The following is a 24,116-nucleotide window of genomic DNA, read 5'->3' as shown; positions in this document are numbered from 1 at the left end:
AGAGCTCTGACTATTTGACTAAATGTGAATGCTTTCTTTAAACAGGTATGATGATGCCATCCAATTATATGATAGAATTTTACAAGAGGATGCAACCAATACAGTAAGTTTTTAAAGGTTTTTCTTAACTGCAGTAGTTTATTTGAAACTGACGATGTTTTGTGGGTTTCGCTGTGGAAAAAATGTTTGTCAGTGTTATCGTATTTGTTTCTTTTACCTCCTAGTATAATAACTGTGTGTTACCTTTGTTATAGCAAATAAAATTCTTTTCGGGAAGAGGTGATGTGGTTTAATACTTGGTTAAACACTGAATTTAGAAGACAGGATTATAGCTGTTAACCTTTCCAGTAATACTTAGTAAGACTTAGATCGATGTCGATCTATAATGATTATGTTCAATTGTCTGTTTGAAGTATGTTTGTCTGTTACTGATTTTGAGGAACTGGGTCTCAGTAATGGTTAGACTTCCATGCAAATAAAATGCTTAGACTATTGTAGACATCTCTTGTAAACTGACACTGTTATTTTTTGAACCTCTGGCTTTCTCTGCTTGTTTTATTTGTTGTAGTCTGTTATTCAGGAGTGAATGGATTATGGGGTTAGCAAGGCTAGTGCAAGCACTTACATGTAGTAAACCATTAACAGAGAAGGGATGGAGACAGATAATTTTTAGGGCAACACATCTTGAAATAATACCAAGCCAATCTCTCAGACAATGTCAATAGATTAAAGTCAAGCATTTAGCATTGATTTAAGTCAACAGTTCTTCGGTGTGTAGGCAGGAAGAGCTATTTCCGTTCTTCACTCTGTTTTCCCTTTCCCTAAAGTAGTCTGTCTCGAACCTTTTTTTTTGCAAGGCAAATGTAGGTGACCTTCTTACTAAGTCTGTAATGTCTGTGACAAAAAGTTTGAACGCGAGGTGTGTAGATTACTGTCATGAATTTTCACAGATCTTAGCAGTGTGTGATCCAGAAATACACTAAGTCTTCAAAGTCACGTTACAATGAGAAGGAAACCATCTACAGTGAAGCCACAAGGAGCAGTCATTTAGGTGCATATTTTATGGCTTTCTGCTAAAGCCTGTGGAAAATGAAGCACGATATTACAGTGACATCTGTAGACCACAGATCTTTGAAGAATGTTTTTTTGACTGTTCATTTTTTTAGCTGTCTCAACATAGTTAATATCATCCAAGTAAGGTGCTTGTTGGATAGTTTTCTGGAACAACATAGCATGTTTAAGTAAGTAGTATGCCTCATTTGGATTTTCTGTGTGAGAAAATCATTAAGATCCATAAAACATTAATATTTAGAAACATAAGATGTAAATTTTATAACAGTTCCATCATTTATTGGATTTCTGAAACTAGAATTGAAGAGCATAAAATGCAGAGCAGAAGTTTGTTGCTATATACCCATTGGATGAATTGGCTCAGCCTTGCCTGTGAAAAGTGAAAATCGAACATAAAGTTTGGATAAATTGACATATGTAGGTTTCTTTGTGTCTTTTATTTGTTAATTATTTCCATGCACACATGTGACTGCTGTTGGAAAATAATCGAGTTTTTTAAGAAGAAGCTGTTGCTCAGTTTGTGTTGGCAGTCACCTTACTTATAACAATTTCTTCTGATGTGTGGACAGATGGACTTGGTTATATATATTGAACAGTTTGGCAAGTGCTGTGAGTGAGACAGTTGTTCACACAAATAGTATAAAAAATCATCCATTGCATCAACTGACAGTTTCAACTGGAGAGAAGCGCGGGAGGAGCATTTAAATAAAATCTTTTATTTTAAATACCTGACAAGCTTTTCCATTTTGATAAGTGAGCCTTGAACTCAGACCATGTGATGGGCACTTACACTTTTGGATGAGGTTTTGTTGCAAGCTTTGAAATCTTAAGTTAACACTAATTATTATATTTCAGGATATAATTCAAAGTAGTTTTCTTAAAATATGATAATCTCCACATTTCTCAACCATCTTGATTCACAATATCTCTGAACCTTCAACCCTCACTCTAGACTTTCTTTATTGAAGAAGATTATTTGTGTAACAGCGGAGCAAAGCTAGTTTTGTCATTTTGGAAATGATGTTTCATTTTCCAAAGCTTGTAGGCATTAGGAGTCAGTCTCTTTAAGGAGGTTAACATCACTGAATGAAACGTGACTTCTGTGAAAAGCACAACTTGTGTGCAATTCAATGCAATTAGCATGGCAGCCTTTTTCTTTCTTGTCCATTTCAGCTGAAATACAAGCAAATTAGTGCTGTAGTTGGCAGATTACTATGTTATTAAAGCTGCATAACATTTTCCATTGCAGGTCCTTTTTTATTAATTAAAATTTAATTTAGTGTCCAGTTGAAAGTCTTTATACTGATGCCAAGCAGTGGCCAAGTTATTTGTAGACCAGTATACTTATCCTGTTTCTCAGAACAAAATAAGGGAGACGTTGTTTTTTAGAAGGATTGGAAGAAAGGACTTTGTTGCTTGTTTTTTGACGTTAATTTATTTTATTGGGAAGATCTCATCCTGTTGCACTTTGGAGTAAAACCTTGGATACCAACAGGAAAAGAACTCTTAGTAGAACGCAACTTTTATTATACTATGAAGAAAAACACCCAAATTGGCTAAATTACAGGTATTTGAAAGTGTTCATTTTGTGATCTCAGTAGAGACTGCTGGAATTTTTATTAAATACTTCTTCTAAATGTATTGAGCATGATCTATCCCAGGCTGCAGAGAGAAAACAGAACTTCTAGCAATTGTTCCTCATGGCTGTAGTGCTGTGAGAAAGGGTCAGAAAGCAGGGAGGCTTCATTCTTTCATGAGTTGCACCCAAATGGTGAGCAGGGGAGAGGAAGAACATCCAGGAGGAACAGCGTGAAAAGGGAATAACGAGGCCCAAAGAGAGGGGCAGGAACAGGAAGGTTAGATGGTTAGCTAACAGATGTTCATGTAGCGGAACAGGTGGTTTGAAGGGTAGCTGGGAGATCAGAATAGAGCAATTTGTATTAGTGTTTGAGTCTTGTTTATTTGTTTGCTTTCTTTTTTTTAATAAAAACAGCTCTTTACTTTGAGGCACTTATTATAAAAAGCTTTGAGACCTACTGGTGTAAGCTGTCTCATTCCCTATAGTACCTGGTATGTGTTAGTTCTGTCAGTAACTGTTCAGGCTCTAATAATGAACACATACATCAAACAAGTGGCTCTGCAGTTCTGTTATTTCACTAAAGAAAGCACAGGTTTACTTTGTATAATAATGATGATAATGCTGAAGGCTCAGGTAAACTACTTAAAAAATGCCAGAATATGCACACTCTTAAAATTCTAGTAGTCTTTTTGCTTATTAGATACTGTTGAGGTGTATTGATTAAGGCTAAAACTTTATATACTTTCATAATAAGAGAGTTAAAGGCACATTTAATCAATAGTCATTTTTAATTGGTAAGCTGGTCTTCACAGTGTTTCCAGCATCTTCATTAGCAGTTCTGATTCTACAGTAGCAATTATATTTTGGATAAATGGCTTTTGTAAAATGTAATGGGAAATCTGCTTGGAAATGTTATGTCTATGTTTTTCTATTTGATACTTGAGACCTAATTTCTTGGATGAGGTTCTTACATAAGAATTTTACAAATGGAAATAGTATCTTGAGTGGAATTCTATTTCTTGCTTATCTACAGTATCCATGTGAAATGAAACAGTACTTCCATTTTACATGTGGAGAGCAGATGAAAACACAGCTCCACTGAAATACTTAGGACCCAGTTTCAAAGTAGACGACTTTCCAATTTTGCCATTGATTTCAATTTTATACTGACTTTAAATGATAATATATTTTTTAAACTGTGCGTGTGTGTTTGTATCAAATTAAGTGGAATGCATTTTTGCATTAGTGTACCCTGGCAAAGGTTTTTTGCTTTTGGGGAGTAATTTGTACAAGCACGTGTCTATTTTGATAAAATAGTTAAGTTTTTATGTGAATTGAGCCCTTCTTTAGATGTTCTGTCCAGAAGTGCAAAGAAGACTAATGGTGATAGGGAAACTAAGATCAAATGTCCAAGTCTTGTCTTGGTGTCTAAACCACTCCGCTGTCATCCTACTACAGCTGTAGTTTGTCTTCATACTACAGCTCAACCATCAAGAAGATTGCAGAGCACTTAGTCAAGAAAAGGGGAAAGTGAGATAAGACCCTCAGTTCTGCCTTAATTCTAATCCCCAGAAAATCTGATGTCTTTATTGGCATGATTCTTGCTACTTTTTCAACTAAGCTTTTAATACAAGAAGACACTGTATATGCTTGCTTAGCTTAGAGTATGTGGATAATCTCGTTACTGTCATGGTCTAGTAAAATAATTGTGGCTCACTGAATGGAGAATTAAAAGCAGGGTTTAAAGAACAAGACAGTAAATTACTTAAGAACCCATAAAGACCGTGGCTTCACCCAGAACACTAACAGCTCTGTTTCCAGGAATGAACAACAAGAAGTATATTTATAGGATCACATGAATTAACACTTTTCTGTGGTATTTTGAGATTCTTTTACTAGACAAGCTCTCTTGAGATCACTGAAGACATACTGGAGTCCAGTCAGTAGAAAAAATCTTAGGACTGTTTATCATGTGAGAAGGCAGGAATTATATATCATCAGTACCTTTCTAGCATTTTTTTATCATTGTGTATTACTACCACCTTGACTATATAGGTAACTTATGTTTTTCCAGTTCCTTATCTTTTTTGAACAAGGTAAGAATAATGAGTGCTGATATTTATTTATCATTTGAACAGTGATAATTGTTTACAGCTCCTGCAGTTCCTATGCATTTATTTTGCATAGAGACCTCCACTGAAGTTCTTGGAGATCTGTATGTTTGTCTGCTGGAGGCTTTTCGGTTTCAAAAAGGAAATCTGCTTACCAAATGAAATACCTGCTAATAGAGGGAATTTTGTGAAGTGATGCATAGGTTTCATTATAGATGATGAAGGCCCTGCTGGGAAAGATGCAACTAGTCCTAAGATTAGGTTTGTATGGTGGTAGGTTTAAGGGGAGTTGAAGAAGCAAGTTTGGCACTGTGCCTGACACAGGATGGAGTTCATGAGAGATATGAAGAGCTGCAGCTGCTTCTTTGGATAGTCCCCAAGGAGGTCTGGTGATTAAACCTGGGGTGCAGAACAGGGATCCTGAAGAAATGTCTTCATATTCTGACAGTTGGAGCATCATCTGCCTTTGTGAAAGTTGTTTTCCTTCTTGTTAAATCACAGCACACTGAGATAAGGGAGTGCATTCCAGCAATTTTCCCCATGTTTTCCTTTTGTGAGTGTAGCTCTTGTTTTTAATTTTTTTTTTGTAGACATTGGTGGAGAGTTTGTTCCTTGAAATAAAATATTAGAAGACATAAGAACAGCTATACTGAATTTGTGCCAGAAGTGCATTTAGCTTGTCTTGTTTTGACAGTGACCAATAGCAGATGCTGGAGGAACTGGGCAATCATACAGTATGCTCTAGTTTGCTCTGCCAGTTTCTATTAATCTTCATGTTATGGTTTTCCTGTGCCAGAAGTGGTAACCATATATTTTATGGCCCTTTGTGAAATTTCTGCGTTGATATTTTTTTTACCTGCCTTTTGAACTTGTCTAAATTTGTAATAAGTTTGGTGTGTTTCTGTCTACAGTATCATTCAGCAGTGAAATTTCATCATTTATTCACAGATGGAGCAAATTTCTTTATTTTTTTCATCCCTCTGACTTGTCTGTTAAGATCAGCAGTTCTTTTCTGTTCATTTGATTCATTCTTATTAATGATGTGATGGTTCTTTTGTGTTTTTCTTTCCTCTAAACTGAGAAATCCTAACCTGTCTAGCAGTTCTTGTTACCAATTTGTGCCCTGAAATCCCACTCCTCTCCTTGTGTCCTTTTTACTTGATTATTTACATGAGGAAGGAGAGCACAGATCTGCAGGTAGTATTAAAAAGCAAGAGCATTGTGGAATTCTTCAACAGAAAAATGATGCACTGCATTCTTTTCTGATAATTCCAGCATCACTGGGGGTTTGGTTTTTAAGGGAGGATGTTCTGTTTTAAGACATCTCCTGAACACTGAACTGGTGTTTTGTAGAACTGTTTATGGCAATTCCAGCATCATTCCTAATCCAAATTCAGAGAGCTTTGCTGAGTCCATTAAATCAGTATTGTTTTACCCTTTATGTGTTGCATCCCTTTATCTGGATTGAATTTCAGGAGCTAGCTTTTCGTGCTAGCATTCACTCTCTTGAATGTTATTCTTTGCAATTGTTTTTTATTCTTTAGACTTGAGTAGCTCAGTACCATCAATTGTGTAAATCTCTGCTAGATCACTTAAAATGATGCTGAACACCTGACTCTAGGATTCTCTGTGCAGAGAACTAATGTTTCTGTGTTTGATAACTTTTAGCTATTTATGTACCACACAGAGAACTTCCCTGCTTACTCCAGGGCAGATTCCTCTAGAACTGTTGTGAGAGATCCTGTTGAAGTTGTTTTTGAAATCAAAGCTCACTTCTAAATGGATCTTTAGGAATCCAAGCCATTAGTGACTTCTTTGAAGGACTCCAGTATATCTGAGAAGACGCTTAGACTAACGCACCTGTTCTAAGTTGTTAAATCATTAAAATAAAGACAAATTATTATTAATAATAATAAGTTGCAAAATATAATGTTTCTCATTAGGAAATAGTTATTTTCTTAGAGGTGCCAGTCCTTGAGAATTCTCCTCCTGGTACTTAATTTTCAGCCATGACATTTAGAAGAACCTTAGACTCTCTGGCATGGTTTACTAATCAAATGCAGAAGTTGATAAATGTTCAAATCTTCACTTTGCTTTGAGACTACTTAATGCTAATGAAAAGGAATCATGACAAATGGGAGATTAGTACTTGTGCCAGGTATGGGGATTATTAGTCTTTAAAAGAAATAGCTTGGAAAGGTTTGTGGTTTCATAAATGTGACATACTAAAGTACCTTAGTCCAGATGATACTGATTATGGTATAAGTGTTTCTTTGAGGTGGCATATAGCTTTCCACTGGGAAGGCTGAATTTACAGAATTGGCCAACAAGCATTCCAGCATTTTGTTTTAAACTCTGGAAAATGGTTAGGGGGAGTTCTCTATCAGAGGTTCCATGCAAGTCAAGCATTGCATATCTTGTTCCAGCACAGAAATTTGTCTTTTCTTTGTTTGGTTTTTTTTTTTTTTCATTTAACATGGAAGGAGATTCAATTTGGTTTTGTATCAGACTAGTTCTTAAAAATCATACTTTTGTGATGCGCTGGGGCATAAGATGTGTGTCATTTTTCTCTCTTTTTTTTTAACATAGTTGTTACAGCTGTTCTGGTATGCTCTGTAAGTTTCAAAATAATCTCAAATCAGGTTGTTGAACATAATTTTACTGATACTAAGTCAGGAAATAAATTACATGTATAAAATATGCCAGGTAAATCATAGAGTCGTGGGATGGCCTGGATTGAAAAGGACCTCAAAGATCATGTAGTTTCAACCCCCCTGCCATGGGCAGGATCACCAACCACTAGAGCAGTCTGCCCAGAGCCCCATCCAGCCTTGCCTTGAATGACTCCAGGGATGGGGCATCCACAACCTCTCAGGGCAGCCTGCTCCAGTGCATCCCCACCCTCTGAGTGAAAAACTTCCTCCTAACATCTAACCTAAATCTCCTCTGCCTCAGTTTAGTATGAGTGACAATCTGCCTTTTTTCTTACCGGTTTTTGTCTGGTACAGTGTCTGTCAGCAGTGGTGGCAGTTCTCCTCAGTAAAGCAGTTTGTTTAATTTGATAGAAGTAAAGAAGATGGCACTCTGTGTGCCATTACTTACTCCACTCCCTTCAAGATGCTCAGGACGCAGCCTGGACTTAAAAAAAAAAAAACAAAAACCTGATACTTTTATGGTATTTAAAGGAGAGCTAGATAGTGTGATGGGAGAGCAGTCTGTGAACACAGCTAAAGCAATGCTGTTTTGCTTCCAGGTCTTTATTTTTCCATCAGTCCTAGGACTCCTTGGGATCATGGATCTGAATAATCTGGATCTCTTCTACTGAACACCTGCCTACATGTATGACTCTTGGCAGTGTGTTCAGAATGTTTTTGTTACAATTTTATTTGTGATTGAAAAATGATGTAAATTAACTACAAATTGCAACTACAAAAAAAAAAAAAAAAAAAAAAGGCAGCCCCACGTGTCAATTCCCAGCAATTTTCAGTACTTATAAAAAGTTCTGTGCCAGTTGAAAACATTTTGTGCCAGATTTTCCTTTGGATTGTAGCACTAGTTTGAATGTCTTTGTCAAATAAGAGTTGTCTGTAAATAAGCTAAATTATCCCAGCTGTCTGCAGAGTGTGCATGAACATGAGGAGAGTGTAGATTTCAAGCCCAGGTGCTGTTTTAATTTTGATAAGGGGATTGAAATAGGAAGTTCTAATCACTGCTTTTCTTAAATATAAAACTAAATGTGTTATTTTGAAGAAATTTTCTGTGCAGTTTAGGAACAAACTCCATCAAACGTATGTATAATTTGTCTTAAGTGTCACCATCAGAACTTGGTCATTATGTCTATCCCTTTTACCCTTGATACTTGACTAAATTACCTGACACGTTTGTTATAGGTAAACATCAGTTGATATTTGTAATGCGGAATAGTTGAAGCTTGTCCTTAATTAATGTCTTAATGTTACAGTGATTTATGTTATTTGGGAGTACTGTGGTTAAGAAATGAAACAGCCATGGAGAAAATCTGTTTGCAGGCGCTTTTGGAAGACTTTCTTTGCATGCAATTGAAAGATTTATGTTAGAAATGAAATAGGAAGATGGCTCATTTGTAGAGTGTTCCTGTTTGTCATTGCAAATTAAGTTGTCAGATGCATGGATTGATTTTATATATTAAACAGATGATTTCAGTACTCAGCTTATTTTTAACCAGTCTCTTGATGGCTCTTTTTTCCCCTTAAAATTTTGAAAACTGAACTTTCAATCCAAAAGTTGCATTTTAAAGTATGTAGTCTATCACCTGGAAAAAACCTGCCTTTGTAAGCCGTAATTGTAGGCTGTGCTGCTTTGGCTTTCTACATGGTTATCCACTCCCTTTTCTTTGGGGTTTCCTGCTCAGCAAGCTGTGGGTAATCCCAGCCCTGGGCAGGCAGTTCAACACTGCCACAGCACTTCCCCCACGGCAAGGGTAATGATCAGCTTTATGAAATGCTTTTCATAAAATGTGATAGGGAGCCACTGAGTTGGTGTTTCTGGGTTTGGGCTTTGGTTGTTTTTTTTTTGTTTAGTAATAGTAGCAGTTTGATAAACGTGTTATCTGAATCTTGTCACACTTAAAATAAATAAATCATTAAAAAAAATAAAGTTTAATGATGCTGTTATCTCTCTTTTAAAAGCTCCCTAATAAAATAAACAGCGTATATCATTGCTGTGGTGATAAATATGGTCAGCAGTTAAAACTTCCCAAGTCAGTTTTGGATTTTAGCCAAATGTCCCTCAGTAAATGTAGAAAGATGAATTGTCATTTCACAGGTTGCAGTTTGACAAAAACACTGTGGATAACAAAGTGACTGTGGGTAAAAACACCATGCTGCCTGGATCCTAATTCTTCTCATCGTTTTTAGGGATTTTCTCTCTACCTCTGCTTTCTGTTTAAAATGAAGAGTTAAATGTTTTTCCTTGAATTATTTTCACTGAATTTGCAATAAATATATGAGCTTGAATGAGGTGAAGAGGACAAACTGAAAACAAAGAATAAACCTACAGTTAGCATTAAAAACATTTCCGGTTATGCTGGTTTCTTATGTTACTAACCAGCTTGAAGCATTTTACATAAATGATGCATGCACTGCAGTGTTCTTCCAGGAGAAGTGAATTTTGTCAAATGATGCTTAAGGATAAGAAATTATTTAAAAGAACAGACTTATTTAAAACACGGTAAAAATACACAAATTCTTTCAGGGTATATGCAAGTGTAATCTTAGGATGGTTCATCTTGAAGAAAATAATGTGTGCACTATCTGTTTCTGTGCAGTCAGGGCTTCTGTAAGACTATACCAACTGAGTAACCTCTGTAAGGAATGAAGTGGGCTGAGAGTTATGAGGGGAATAAGCAGTGGGACTATATTACAGGAACAGTGTACAAGTTTGTCATGAATATTATTATCTCATGGAGAAAAGACATCTAAATGTGTGTACATGGAGATACATCATGCAAAGCAGACCATCTGTCTTCTCGTGTCTGACTGAAGCAGTTGTGATCACCCAGGGAGCAGAGCTTACCAGCACAGCATTTGTCCCACTGAGCTCTTTCTTTGAGGCACGTTATGCTGGAATTTGTTTTTACTCTTGTTCTGTCAGATTCCAGATACGATGGCTTTCAGACTGGTGAAGGTGTATTGCTGTTTGCTCCAAGCTCTGTCAGACTACTGGGAAGATGCATGTTGGTTTGAATTACACCTTAAGTACATAAAACTGCTAAAGGTCAGGAGACTGTTTGGAGAACTGCAACCAGTGTATTTTGGAGACTGGACTATAATAGTTGGCTATTAAAACACTGTGTATATCTTTTCCTGCTAGTCCGTAACAAGTGTAACGGAGTTCAAAATTTTAATACAGTATAATTCTGAAGTCTTTTGTTTTTATATTGTTTAGTTGAAATACATTTTTCTGCCCACGTACTGAAGTACTGTTTGCTTTTGCCATCAGAACAGCTATTTTATATTCCGTTTACATTGAAAGGCCTACTTTGTGAAGCTTGTTTATATCAACAGCAATTAAAGATGGCATTCAGCACTTAGACACGAATCTTTCAAAATGGCTGAAAGCCATATTTATACAGTGGCAACCGAGTTGTGCCTGTGGGATTCTCTGAAACTCAGCCACCACATCTCCTCTACAGTTGTGGACCTTGTGAATGACAAGGTGGTGGGGGTCTTTGGAATGGCTGAAGATTAGCATCTCCTGCTGGTTTGTAATTATCAGTATCTGGACAGTCATTTATTTGAATGAAATAACGCATACAGTTTGTGCCTCCAAAGAACAGCGTACGTAATGTGATTGTAAGGAAAGGTTTTCAGTCTCTCAGTGGGATGTCATAGGGTATGTTTATAAACTCCAACCTAGCAGTTGTTCTGCAGTGGAATTCCACTGGTACTGAGATAATAATTTGCACAGTCAAATTGCTTTCTTTACAAAACCCAGGGAATTATGAGACCCTAATCCTTTATTAATGTCAACCCATAGGCAGCAAGAAAGCGTAAGATTGCCATTCGAAAAGCCCAGGGGAAAAATCTTGAGGCCATCCGAGAGCTGAATGAGTATCTGGAACAGTGAGTGTCTCACAAGAATACAGATTGTGTTTTGCTATTCCGATAAATCTTTTTAATTAAAATGGAATTTGCATTTGATTTACGCTTTTCCTTCCATGCTGGTCATTTACAGAATCCCTCTACACATTCTTTCTTTTTGCCTTTTTTCTTCTCTTGTCTTTTCTGTACAGATTTGTTGGAGACCAGGAAGCTTGGCATGAACTTGCAGAACTTTACATCAATGAACATGAGTAAGTTGTTTGCTAAGTCCATACGAAAATCTTAACTTGAAATATACTCTGTGCAAGTCAAAGACCTCAGTGTTTGTTTTGAAGGACTAATGCTGGGAAGTATGAAGTCTCATTTTCAGTATAACAAACTTTTCTTTCAAGTCATGTTTTTTACTGGGTATGGATTTTAAATTCTTTGCCTCTAAAAACAGTTGATTGCATCAAACTGTGTGTGATACTCTTATTTTCAATTAGCCTACCTCTGCAGGAACTTCTAGTAACCTTTAATAAATAAATAAATAAATAAATAAAGCATGGATCCAAAGTTAGAGGAATTTGGTCGCCTGGGTACAAAACCCAGTGCAATAAGAATGCTGAATGTTGTAGTAACTTGCTTATTGGATATTTAATGTTTTTGTTAGCTTTTTTTATTGCTGCAGTGACAGGAGGAAATCCCAGTGTGAGAGGATTAGCTCAAAGCCTTAGTGCAAGTTTTCTAATATCACAGTATTAATTCTAACCTCCACCCAAAGGCGAATCTTTTTCCCTCACTTCTTTAGCTCTTCAGCCCAGCCTGAATTATACCACATTGTTTCCTTCCTTCCTTTCTAGCAGTGAAAGAAGCAGATTCTCCAGAAAAAAATAGCCATTCTCACTGTGATGAAAAAATTCTCCCTCACTGCCTTTCCTTCCACACCATTTTTAAAGAAAGTATCTGCTAAAATGTTTCAAATGCTGAATTAAGGAATAATTAAATATATGTATAAGGTTAGAAATGTATTCAGGCAGTGAAATCTGTTGGTGCATGATGCAATGGAGCAAACATACGTGTTCCATTAGAATTTTTTCTTCCTTTTTTTTTTTGTTTTTGCTATAGTCTTTATTACAAAATCGTGTAATAAAACTTGAGAAAGAAATTGGTTTTGCTTGTATTTGCCTTGGGCTGTAATTGAAAAAAATAAAAAAAAGTTGAACTTTCTCCAGTTCACTGAAAAAATTGACTGTGCTCACTATTACTCTTATGAGCATCATTTAGTCTTATATTTGATGTTGATAAAAGAAACTGAATCCTGTCTTGAAAATACAACTAATTGCTAATTGAAAATTAAAAAAAATATATCAGTTGTTCAGCAGTATCACGGATTCTGTCTTACTGGTGAGTTCACCATGGTGTTACTACTGTTCATAAACAAGCCTAAGTTAACAATATTCATGTAATCCTCAGTTCCACATTTCCTTCTGATTTAAGAAGTGAGGCTTCTGCTTCTGGAGAGTCAAATCATTGTCCTATCTCCAAATTAACATTTGAGATATATACCTGTTACAAAAAAATCAGTGTGTGCTTATTTTAGGAAATAAGATTTGAGTGTGAGGTTTAATATTCTTATCGTTGCTTTATTGCTTTTGCTTTGATCATATCTACCAACACTGGCACTGTAAACTTTCTCTCTGAATTTTAGCATCATGTCATTTAAGCTTTGAGCATCAGTGATATCACATATCTGTAATATCCTGCAAATTCTACAGGAAACCCTGTTAGTTGAAAGATTGTGAAGCTAGGCTTTTTAATAACCTAAACAAATTTATGAAATTATCTTTGTAAGTTTTTTTCAGAGAGCTTTCATTTAAAGAATGAGTACTATAATTTATTTTTACAATGATAAAATATTGCTATTTGGACTGGGATATACATATATATGAAAATAACACAGACTTTTACTATTCTCAGTGGTTTTTGACCACATTTCTGTGGTTGAGTCTGAGTAGATAGCTGACTGACAGTGCTAACTGTGTTCTGATATATAGTTTGGTGTATGGCTCACCATGGAGCTGAATATTCTTGTAGGAAAAAAGAATTTGGAGAGTGTTTTCTAGTAACAGTGCTTACTTCCATTAATAGGAAATGCCACTTTATTAATAGGAGAAGCTAAATTTTATGCTTTCCATATATCCCCAGACTGCTACATTTTGTGAATTTTTCACTGTTTTTAATGTAAAAAAATAGTGATTTCTGGTTTCAAACCTCACTTAGAAATAAAACCTTTCTTTAGATGTGACAGTCATGGCAAATAAGACTCCTTTTGTTCTGCTGTAAAGAAACTGAAGTAAGCTGTGTACTGTTTCATTTCTATGTCACTGTTATTTTCCTCAGCTATGCAAAAGCAGCCTTCTGCTTAGAGGAGCTTATGATGACTAATCCACACAACCACTTATACTGTCAGCAATATGCTGAAGTAAGTATTTTCTGAAAACATCAGTTCTGTTTGAATACGTATTGTTTTTTCTTTGTTACTGAAGTGGTGAAAATGGAATAAAAATTGTTTCTTTAATTTTTCCCTAGGAGATTTTAGACAGTTACATGTTAAACTTACCTGTTAAGAAAACTGTTTTGTTACTCATTGTGACTTAACTATAAATAAGAGTAAAGTCAGGAATTAGTGAAGACAAAAATTCCCTTTAAACAGGCTATTCTTGTTGAAGTGTTTATGCACTTTTCAAATTAAGTGCATTAGAAGTTAATTTTTTCTGCAGTAGTTGAAGACTATATCTCATAACTGTGAAGCTACCATGTATTATGTTATTATCTATTGTTGTGGAGACAGATCTTGGAATCCTTCACATAGGAAATTTTGCCTGAAGGAGCACTAACTGGGTGAAGAGAGGATCCTCTAAAGTCATAGCTCCAGGATTTTAGCCATTTGTAACCATTTTTCAGAAGCGTGATATTTTTTTCCCTAAACTATGCTTTAACTGCATGAAATGGATTTAATTTGTTTTGTTAAGATGGATAAAATTGAATTAACATCAAAACTTGAGAGTCTAAATACCCTTGTAGTAGAAAAACTACTAAGCATGTCGTCTAATTGTTCTCTCTTTTTGTTGCTCTAATAGCAGTCAAAATAAATAGAAAAATAAAGGAGCGATCTTTAAATGTTGTGTACTATTCTTCACTTAAATAGCTAATGAAAGGCATTGTGTTGTGTGCTTTTGTAATGCTATGCTGAAGGAATCTGAGTTATTACAGATTTCTAACAGATAGAATTTAGATTAAGATTGAAAGTCCATTGTAATTTCATAAGAGACTATTTCAAGTTTATGGTATTGAAAGTGCAAAATAATCACTTTCTATTTTTATAGCAGCTGATTTAAATTAATGCTGGCTTTTCCCCATAGTTAAATATTTTTACATTAATTCACTGAAAAGAGTCCAAGTTTTTCCTAAGCCAGTGTTTGGCCTTTGGTACAACTCACCTGGAACATCACATCAAACAGACCTGACGAGAAGTTTCATAATGTCTTTGAATCAAGAGTGAATGCCTGAAAATGTGGATGATGTGCAACCTTCAGGAGCCTGTTGTTTTTACAGGTTAAATATACTCAAGGGGGGCTTGAAAACCTAGAGCTATCAAGAAAGTATTTTGCACAAGCGCTGAAACTTAACAACAGAAATATGAGAGCTTTGTTTGGGCTTTACATGGTGAGTTTGTTTTGTATTTTGGCTTTTTTCTGTGTTAGACTTTTGAATGGTTAAATGTATGTATATCATCCTTTGGCATTTGGTAGATTTCATTCCTTCTGATTAAACTTAGATTAACATTGTTATTTAATATTAAAGTATTGAATATGAACAGCATTATGTCAGTGATGGAAAGTAGTAAAAAGATGTTAAAGTTGGTTTCCATATTCCAGTATGTGTATCTTGGTTCTCAATCCCAGGTGGGGTAATGATACTTTATTAAACCAGATTTCAAAGAAAAGTTTACTCTGTAATTGGCAGTTGCTTTTGAAAATGCATTCCTGTGGAAGCAGTCGTTCCTTCCTTTCCATATATAAACTCAAACACTTTTTTTATTTTTACTTCTTGTTCTGCATATCTTTGTTCACATAATTTGGTCACTGATTGAGGTCATCATCTTCCACGTTTAACTATCTTAAGCTATCAAACCATCATAGTCAATTTCATTCAGATCATTCACTTTTAAATATTTTAAATATTCATTTTTAAATATTTTATTAGTCATCATTATTATTTGTAAGAATTCTCATTTCTGTCAAGCCCTTTTGGGCTTTAGTACTCCCAAAGGCTTCAGCTGCACAATGCTGGTAGGTAACTTAGGCTAATCTGTCTTCATCCGCCTTAGGTGGCTGTAAATCCCCATGTTTATGAATTCACTTGTGCCCCAGTGTAATTTCATCACCAGGTACCATCTCACTTTTGTTATCTGTATAGTGTAATGCCTTACTGACAAGCATAGTATATGCTAGTTCTTTTGTACTTACTGGACAGGATCTCTAGTTTGCAGCAAAATTTCCTCAGCATTCTGCTCACACAGTATCAACCAATGAAATTTGAGTTAATTTCTGTGCCATTGTTGGAGATAAATACACATCTGTACATATTTTTTGAAAGTTGTGAGGCCTGTGTGTGTTCCTCCTCTCTTCCTTACCAGTCTCCTCAGGAATTGACCCTTCTGATTTCTGTGCATATTCTACATTGCATAACCCTACGCCAATCACTGGAGCACTCAACATTAATGTAGAAACACATTGAGAGTAGACATTTTCTGTGCCTTGAAGAAACTAATCTATGAATTTGTTGTCTGTCTACTTAGTTGAACTGCTGTTAAGCTGTATGTCTTGCCCATTTTTCCACAGAGTTATAACCATTAACAAGTGAAGGTAACTTCTTGAAAGGGATTTAAAATCATATGCTTATTTGCAGGATGGTGTACCTCTGAAGAGTACCATCACACTATATATACTGCTGTTTTGGGGTTTTTTTTTTTCCAAATGTTGCAGAGGAAAATGGCAATTGGACACATGGACAATGAATTTTATGTCTTCTCTGATAAAACATCAAATGGGAAAAAATAGTTTGTAACTTTTAGTTAGGAATTTAGCAGATTGTGTCCAGATTCTGTTCATAACTCACTACATAATTGGACTTAACATTAGCTTAGCAATTTAGAACAAAAAATAGTTTAAATAGTTTAGGTAGTTCTTAATTGGATGCTGTCTACCAGTTAGTAGTTTTTAATTAATTATTTGTTTTCATGAACATGTATTTTGTTATACTGTTTTTCTGCTTTTTTTTGATAGTCTGCGAGCCATATTGCTTCCAATCCAAAAGCAAGTGCAAAAATGAAAAAAGATAATATGAAATATGCCAGCTGGGCAGCTAATCAAATAAATAGAGCCTACCAGGTTAGTATTTAATTATTTTCTGATACTCTTAATTTTCTGTAGTCCTTTCCTGCACTTTTATTAACTGCTGTTAAGTGGGTTAATTATGATAGGTGTACATCGGTGTAATTTGTTTGGGTTTCTTGTATTCTGCTTATTTATCTTCCTATAAGGCTTAATTAATAAAAGGTTGATACTTTACAGTTATTAATTTGTATTACTTACTGGCTTTAACCATTTCTTTTTTAATTAAATAATTACTGAATGTACGTGCTTGTAATGCTGATTTCCAAGACTCAATTCTAAAATTATATATATGTTTTAGTAAAATTTAGTATGTCCCAGTTCTTAAAATTACTTGGCTATCTACTTTTTTTTTTTAAGTGAAATCAAATTAAAATTTTAGAATTTTTGTTTCTTTTAATTTATTATAGAAATAGTTCAGTTGAAATGGGCTTTCAAAGATGATCCATTTCTGCTGCCTAACCGAAAGTTAAAGCACATTTTGTGAGGGCATTGCCAAATGCCTCCTGATTCGGGTTGGATGTTAGGAAACACTCCCGAAGACCCTCCCAGAGAGTGGTCAGGTGCTGGAACGGGCTGCCCAGGGAGGTGGTGGAGTCACTGACCCTGGAGGTGTTCAAGGGATGTTTAGACGTTTTGTTGAGGGACATGGAGAGAGAACGATTGGTAACAGGTGGACAGTTGGACTTGGGTGATCTTGTAGGTCTTTTCCAACCTTGGTGATTCTGTGTTCCTAATACTTACCTTAGGAGCTGTGATTGAAGCTTGGTTTACCTGTAAAACTGTGAAAATGTAGACTTCTAAAGCAACATTCAGAGCTTACTTAAGTCATTAGGAGTCTTTCTTAGGTATTTGAGAAGTTAAATATAATTGTTCAGATTTACTTTTGTATTATAAGCCTCTTTTTTTTCCTCTGTGTCAATGAAAACACATTTTAGCTAATAGGTTCTTCTGTCCTTCCAACCCAAGCACAGTATGTCTGTTCAACTCCCTTCAGATATTCTCAGTGATATAGCATTCAAAGCTTATGTTTGTGTGCTTTAGCATCTGTAACAGATGATTTAGTTCTCTCTTTCTGAGCAAAAATGTTGGGTTTAAATGAAGAGACTTTACTTGCAAGCATTGTTCATTTCTCTCTGTAGTATTTCACAATCAGAATCCAATAGTTCTTTTACTGCTACTGTTCAAAGTTAATGCTGCCAAGTGGCTTTTTGATCAGCTTCATCTATTACAGAATTAAATTAGGATTTTCCTTTACAGCCAGTGCAGTTTTCTTAATATATATTGTGTCAATCCACTGCCAAAAGTGCAACTTTTGTGGCTGATGTTTTCTTGAAGTATTATAATTCTAAAGTAGTTTTCACTTCTCCTGATTAAGCCTATAGTTTCTGACTGTACTTTGCAGCAAAGAATACTTCTTTGGAAGCAGTTTTGTAGGAAATAAATTGTGTCTCTGAGGATGTAATCAAGATTTTTCTACTTGAATGCATAAGCTTTCTTTCTCTGTTTTAGTGTTTAAATGACTTTTTACTCTTGATTAATACACTGTCTACCTGTTCGTGACATTAAGGTGTGTAAAAATTAGAAACTTTAGTCTTATTTCTCATAAATAAGCAGGACTTCTTTTGACTTCAGTTTGTCTAATATTCTAGTAAGCACATCATTGATGGAAAACATAAGTATTGCAAGATTTATGAGAGAAAACCAAATGAAAAATTGAAGAGCAAAATAAATGCTGGATTTCTCATTGACAGGATAAGACAAGTTTTCACTTAAAATTCAGACATCTCTTAAAACTATTATTCCATGTTTTACATCTTAATCAAACAATCTGCTTAGATTAGAGCGATTTTGAACATAGTTTTAAGGGAGTATTATGGCTAAAATTTCTGGTTGAAAGCATGAGTAGACTCCCCTTAGCTCTTCTGGGAAATAGCCTCCTTCAGGGTACATCAGAATGAGAATATAAAGTCAGTGTTGGCTGTAGCAAGATTAAGACCTGGAAATGCATTTCCATATTCTTGTTATAATGAAAGTGTAAATGATAGTTTGAAGTTATTTGACTCAGGATGAAATAAGCTTTTTTTTTTTATTCTTCCACACAGCTTTCTGTTAGCATCACAGTCTCTAGGGAAATATGAATCTTTGTGTTGTTCTTCTTATTTTTTACTGGAAAGCATACTTTCAGTGTTTCTGTGAAGTTATTTTGGAATATGTTAAGAATATTTGGTTGATGCTTAGCAGCACGGGTCGCGTTAAGAAAACTAGCACACTAAAACATGTGTAAGTTCTTTGACTTCATACTTTTGTGATGCACTGCATAGTTTAGCTGTTCATTTTAGCTGTTTGGAACATAAAGTGACAAACACCATATCCAACTGGAATTACAGGGAGAGTTTATGCAGAAAATTGTATCTGTTCAGCCTAGGATTTAGTGAATAACTGGTGTGGACATGCCCTTTATCTTCAGAGTACCACGAGAAGCTCTAGTGACTGCTGCTGGACAGGACTACCTCAGCCCAGCCCTACTGAGCTTGTTGCTCTAACATGACTGCAAAGGGCTTGGCCACTCCAGTTTTTACATCAGCATCCAACTGCTATGCCAGACAGTGTTTGGTGATGTAGTAGGTGGCAGTTTCCTCTGTGAGTCAGTACTGTTGTGTTTCTCCCCTAGTTTGTTGAGTGGTTGGAAGTTGTCATCTTTCAGGTGTAGGGATGAAGCCTTTGTGGCTTTTGCCAGTGAAAGCCCTCACAGCCTCCTTCCATTAGTGAAGGATTGCCTAGCCAGTTTTAAGCTAGATACTTAAATTGTCTCTATAAACTCTCCCCACTTTTCCTTGCGTTACCCGAAGCTCTCTGCAAAGTGAAGTGAGACCTAAAGAGCCTGTTGAGTTTGGCATCAATTTGTTTTATTAGTTGGACCTTCTTACGCTGTTCAATGCAGTTTTTCCTTTAGTCATGTTCTAGAAGATGAGATGCGTTTAGAATCCGGACATGGGTGCCATGTCCAATGTACGTGCATTTGTGTCTTTAAAATCTGTCAGTATTCAGAAAGTTACTTTCAAGCAATTGCATTGAGATTTTTCCCCATTTTGAGTTCAGCTTTTATACTTGAAGCACCAGTACACGCAGTAATTTTGAAAACCTGCTTTATTTATTTATTTATTTATTTTCAAATTCAGCACTGGCTATAGTAGCATTTTCTTTTTTGTTTTGTGGTTTTTTCTTTCTTTTTTTTTTTTTTTTTTTTGCTTTTCATACCACTTGTTTGAAATATTTTTGCTGGTCCCCTCATTTTAGTTTATTCTGTGACAGGTAGTTTCCTTTGGCACTTGCTTTTTGCTTTTCCTGTGCATTCTTATTTGAAATCTGAGGAACGCTTTAGTTTATTATCATTTTAAAATCGATATTTGTGTGTTAAAAGAAAATGATACTTTTACCTGTGCCAGACTATAAAACAGTGTTTTTACAGAAAAATGTGATAAAAATAGTTAAGGTTATTTTTCTTTGGCTTTGGGTTGTGTTGTTAGCTTTCTGGTTTCTGAAGAGCATTGAATATCTGTGCTTCATGTGGTTAGCATTTTGATGTTATGTGTGTAACCATCCATGCTGGCTTCTGTTTCTCATCTATGCCTAACTTGAGAGATGAAGAAGCCAGGAAGGTTTTGTAGCTAGGGCTGCTACTTGCAGCTGGAATTGCTGTGTGCTAACACTGTCATTCTCTAGGCCATTTATGTTGAACTGAGTGAAAATAAAGATAAAAAATGCAGAAATAGTGATTATTTATTTTGTTATAAATTCAAGCTTAGTTTTGCCTTGCTTTATCACGGGAAAACTCTGAATTATTCAGTTTGTGCTGATCCTGTGAAGAATCCTTGTGACTGAGAACATGAGTGCCACTGTTATTTTAACGTTGGAACAAACTGTGGCTACCTCTAGTGCTCTTTAATTAAGTAATTAGTTTAACATGTCCTCTGGTAGAAGCATTTCAGCAGAGGCAGGAAAGTTTGATGAATGCTCACAGAAATCTTAGAGGTGATACTTGTGGTAGTTTTTCAGATATATTCTGCTTCAGTACGTGGCTAAATTCTTCTGTGTTAGCAATGCACGTGGTATTTATGGTTGGAGAGGTGATTTTGTTACAAACCATTTGGGAAACAGAAAATTAAATCTTGATTTTAAGAAATGGATTCCGGCTCAATCAGTCAAATTGCTGTGTAATGGCAGAATAGACAAAATAATTGTTCGTCAGGGTAAATTTGAAGTGATTAGATGTCCAAGTATACTTCTGTTTGTTATGATGCAGAGTTTGATTTTACTTGTTCAGTTTAAAGTATATGTCAGTATCATGAAGGCAGCCACTCCTGAAACTAACAAGTAGTGTTTTTAAGCTAATGACTTATGTCAGTTTTGTTTTCAGTGTCTTTCAAAGAGGAGTAAATACAATTCTTATTTTCAAGCTCTCCTGTGCCTGCTTCCTGTATGTCCTGCCAAACGTGATGTTTCAGGTTCCTGTGCTTCTTCATTTTGTCTTGGAAGTGCTCTGAATTTGAAACAATTCTTCTGTCGAGGATTTTGTGTTCTGGTTTTACATTTGCTTGTTTTGATGAGAGGGCTTGGACCTCCCCAAGTATCAGCTTAGGACTGTTCTTGTTTCTTTTGAAGAAAAAGAGGGTATTGCATTAAGTTCAGATTAAAACAAAAATTTTTTCTCTCACCTGGGAGAGGCTAAAGAAAGCTTTGCTTTTCCTCTAAGGCTGATTATTGCAGGTCATTATGAAAACTTTGCAACCTGGAAAATGGTACATACTGCTGGAGTAAAAACAGGGAATGTCAGTTCATCTTCTGGAAACACAAAATATGAAAATGTGGATTTTTCAGTATGTCCCTTAACTATGACGTATTGTCACAATAACTAAATTTCATGCTCCTATTTAATGTGAAATATCTTGTCTTTTACTGTACTGAAGCTGCTTCTTCAAGATCAGTACTGATGCGGGGTCCCGATGTTAAATTGTAGGCTGGGGGTCAAAAGCAGGTTAACAGGTCCTGCAGCTTGTTGCTGGTGTGATTTTACCTGGGTCTGATGACTTAATCTTTCTTAACAGGTCATGAAGAGTTTGGTAAATTAAGTTAATTACAAGAGAGAAGGGGCACATTATAAATCAAGGACTAACTATGCAAGACAGTGGTATTTGAAATTAAAAAAACCATAATATTGAAAATTTATTGAGTGTTTAGATGTTAACAGGCAAATAACAGGCCATTTTACTAAATGCTAGTTACAGTGACTGCTTCCATAGTTTCTTTACCACCCCAGCCTCAAATGCAAAACTTTTTTAATGAAGGTGTATTAAAAACGATTGAGAGTTTTGTTTGACTGAAGACCAGCATAGTCAATAAATCCACAGTGCTCAGTGTGGCTGATGAGTGATGGGAGCCATCACTGCAGTTGGAATACTCCTTTTGAAGTCAGCATGGGGTAATCAGCAACTCCTTGCCTTCTTAGCCTTCCTTTCCCATACTTGGCTGTATGTATATTAGAGAATCTAAAGCCATAACACTGGAAAATAGTGTCTATAAAGCTGTATTTTCCCTTGTTATCAAGACACTTCAAATGCTCTCTGAAATTGCTCTTGTAACTGTGGCTGACAATCACACACAAGATCATTACTTCAGTTACTTCGAATCACAACGTAATTATTGGATGACTGTATTGTTATGTAGTAGATTTTGATAAGTAGAACTTTCTCTGTCGTGCTGTAACTAAAATAAAAAATAGATTGTTTTTGTAATTTAAAGTAGCAAGATTTGGGCTTGGAACTTAAGCTAATCTATTTTCAATCACATCAAAAATTACGTCAAATAAAATTCATGTGGAAGGTTACAGAGCAGATAAACCTACAGGAAGATCTCTGTCATTAGTGAAATGTTGGCTTTCAAAATGGAATATTTGTTAGTACTCAGTGTGTAAATTCAGAGCAAATGATTGAAATTCAGGCTTCTGTTACTTTTTCATTACATACTAGAGGAAGGATGATATAGCTTTTGTTCCACTAAAAGTGATGAATTTTAGTGAAGCTTTAAAGAGTCTGTGCTTTTGAGTTTGTAGTAAACACAGTTAAATAATTTTTAGGGCTTTTTTTTGTCCTCTTAAATGTTTATAATCTTTCCTTGCATAAAAGTTATGCACAGGACTTTTTTTTTTTTAATGAAGTAAACTTATTTATTTGTTTTTTAGTTTGCAGGTCGCAGTAAGAAAGAAACTAAGTACTCCCTGAAAGCAGTGGAAGACATGTTGGAGACACTGCAAATCACTCAGTCTTAGGTTGGCACAAAGAGATCCCATGTTAAACTTTTCAGATTCCCTGATCAAACTTTAGTAACTTACAGATTGTTACTCCAGTTCTGTTAAAGATTAATTTTTTATTGATTAATGTGGCTATCTAAAATAATGGCATCTTACTTCTCAGATAACTATTTATTGCTGCTACCTGAAATGTGATGAATGCCCACTGAAACGAGTAACTTATCAAGGAGGATGACATAAAGAAGTGTAATATGTTGCACAACAGTCTCTTTAGATTTTGTATGTACAATACCTGCTCTTAAGCCATAATTTGTAGAAATAAACTTGTTAAATGACTAAAAGGAATTACAGTGATTTATTGGGCTTGTCAATGGAAGCTACAAATGTATATGTGGAGATTAATAACATATGTCAGAGATTTTTATCTTTCCTGAATATTTAAGAGTTAAAGCATGCTACAAATCTATACTTTGTTAACTTTACTGTAGGAGAAGAGATTATTTTGCATGATACACTTTATTAGAGGAAAACATTAATAATTTTTTGAACTAATTGATATCTGGTATTGTAGAAATGCAGAAAACTTTTTTGTATACTTTTCTTCAGAGGATCTCTTGTACTGGCTTAAGGCCAAAGACATTTGTCTCTGTGGCTTTGCGAGCAAATGCTTCCATGTCCACTTAGTTCTCCAATCAGTAAATACAGTGCACTTTTTTTTTCACTCTTTCTGTGTGTCCTTTGTTGTACACGTGTTCCACATCATGAATTTAAAAACCATCTGAATACAGGGACTGCCTGCTGGTCTGTACCAATTCTGTGCCTACAGTGGTGCTGCAAGCTATGGCATATGAGCTTCTCTGCAGTAACCAGATATTAACTGTGCTGTAAGGATGAGACACTTTGTTCTACTGCCTTATACTTACTGGAGAATGCAAGTATTTTTACAGCCACAAGCATGAAGGATCTAGTGCACTGTAAACATGTGTTGTATTTGACTTTTAGGAACTGGTTTGTTTACTCAGATAA

The 24,116-nt window shown here is 35.4% G+C and overlaps 1 protein-coding gene across 1 annotated transcript in view; it reads left to right on the top strand.

Moving 5' to 3' along the window:
• Positions 1-23,811, top strand: part of EMC2 (ER membrane protein complex subunit 2) — a 37,101-nt gene extending 13,290 nt beyond the window's left edge. Inside the window, exons 5-11 of the mRNA XM_065751849.1 lie at positions 46-103; positions 11,278-11,363; positions 11,534-11,593; positions 13,725-13,806; positions 14,940-15,050; positions 16,673-16,777; positions 23,022-23,811. Coding sequence (XP_065607921.1) covers positions 46-103; positions 11,278-11,363; positions 11,534-11,593; positions 13,725-13,806; positions 14,940-15,050; positions 16,673-16,777; positions 23,022-23,108 — 589 coding nt within the window. The 3' untranslated portion in view covers positions 23,109-23,811. The remainder of the gene's footprint in view (positions 1-45; positions 104-11,277; positions 11,364-11,533; positions 11,594-13,724; positions 13,807-14,939; positions 15,051-16,672; positions 16,778-23,021) is intronic.
• The last annotated feature ends 305 nt before the right edge of the window (positions 23,812-24,116 follow it).

Source organism: Cyrtonyx montezumae, unplaced genomic scaffold, assembly GCF_038088225.1.
Source record: "Cyrtonyx montezumae isolate F1298 unplaced genomic scaffold, pur_monq_1.0 scaffold_8, whole genome shotgun sequence".
NCBI lineage: Eukaryota > Metazoa > Chordata > Aves > Galliformes > Odontophoridae > Cyrtonyx > Cyrtonyx montezumae.
This window is presented reverse-complemented; position numbering and strand designations above follow the sequence as displayed.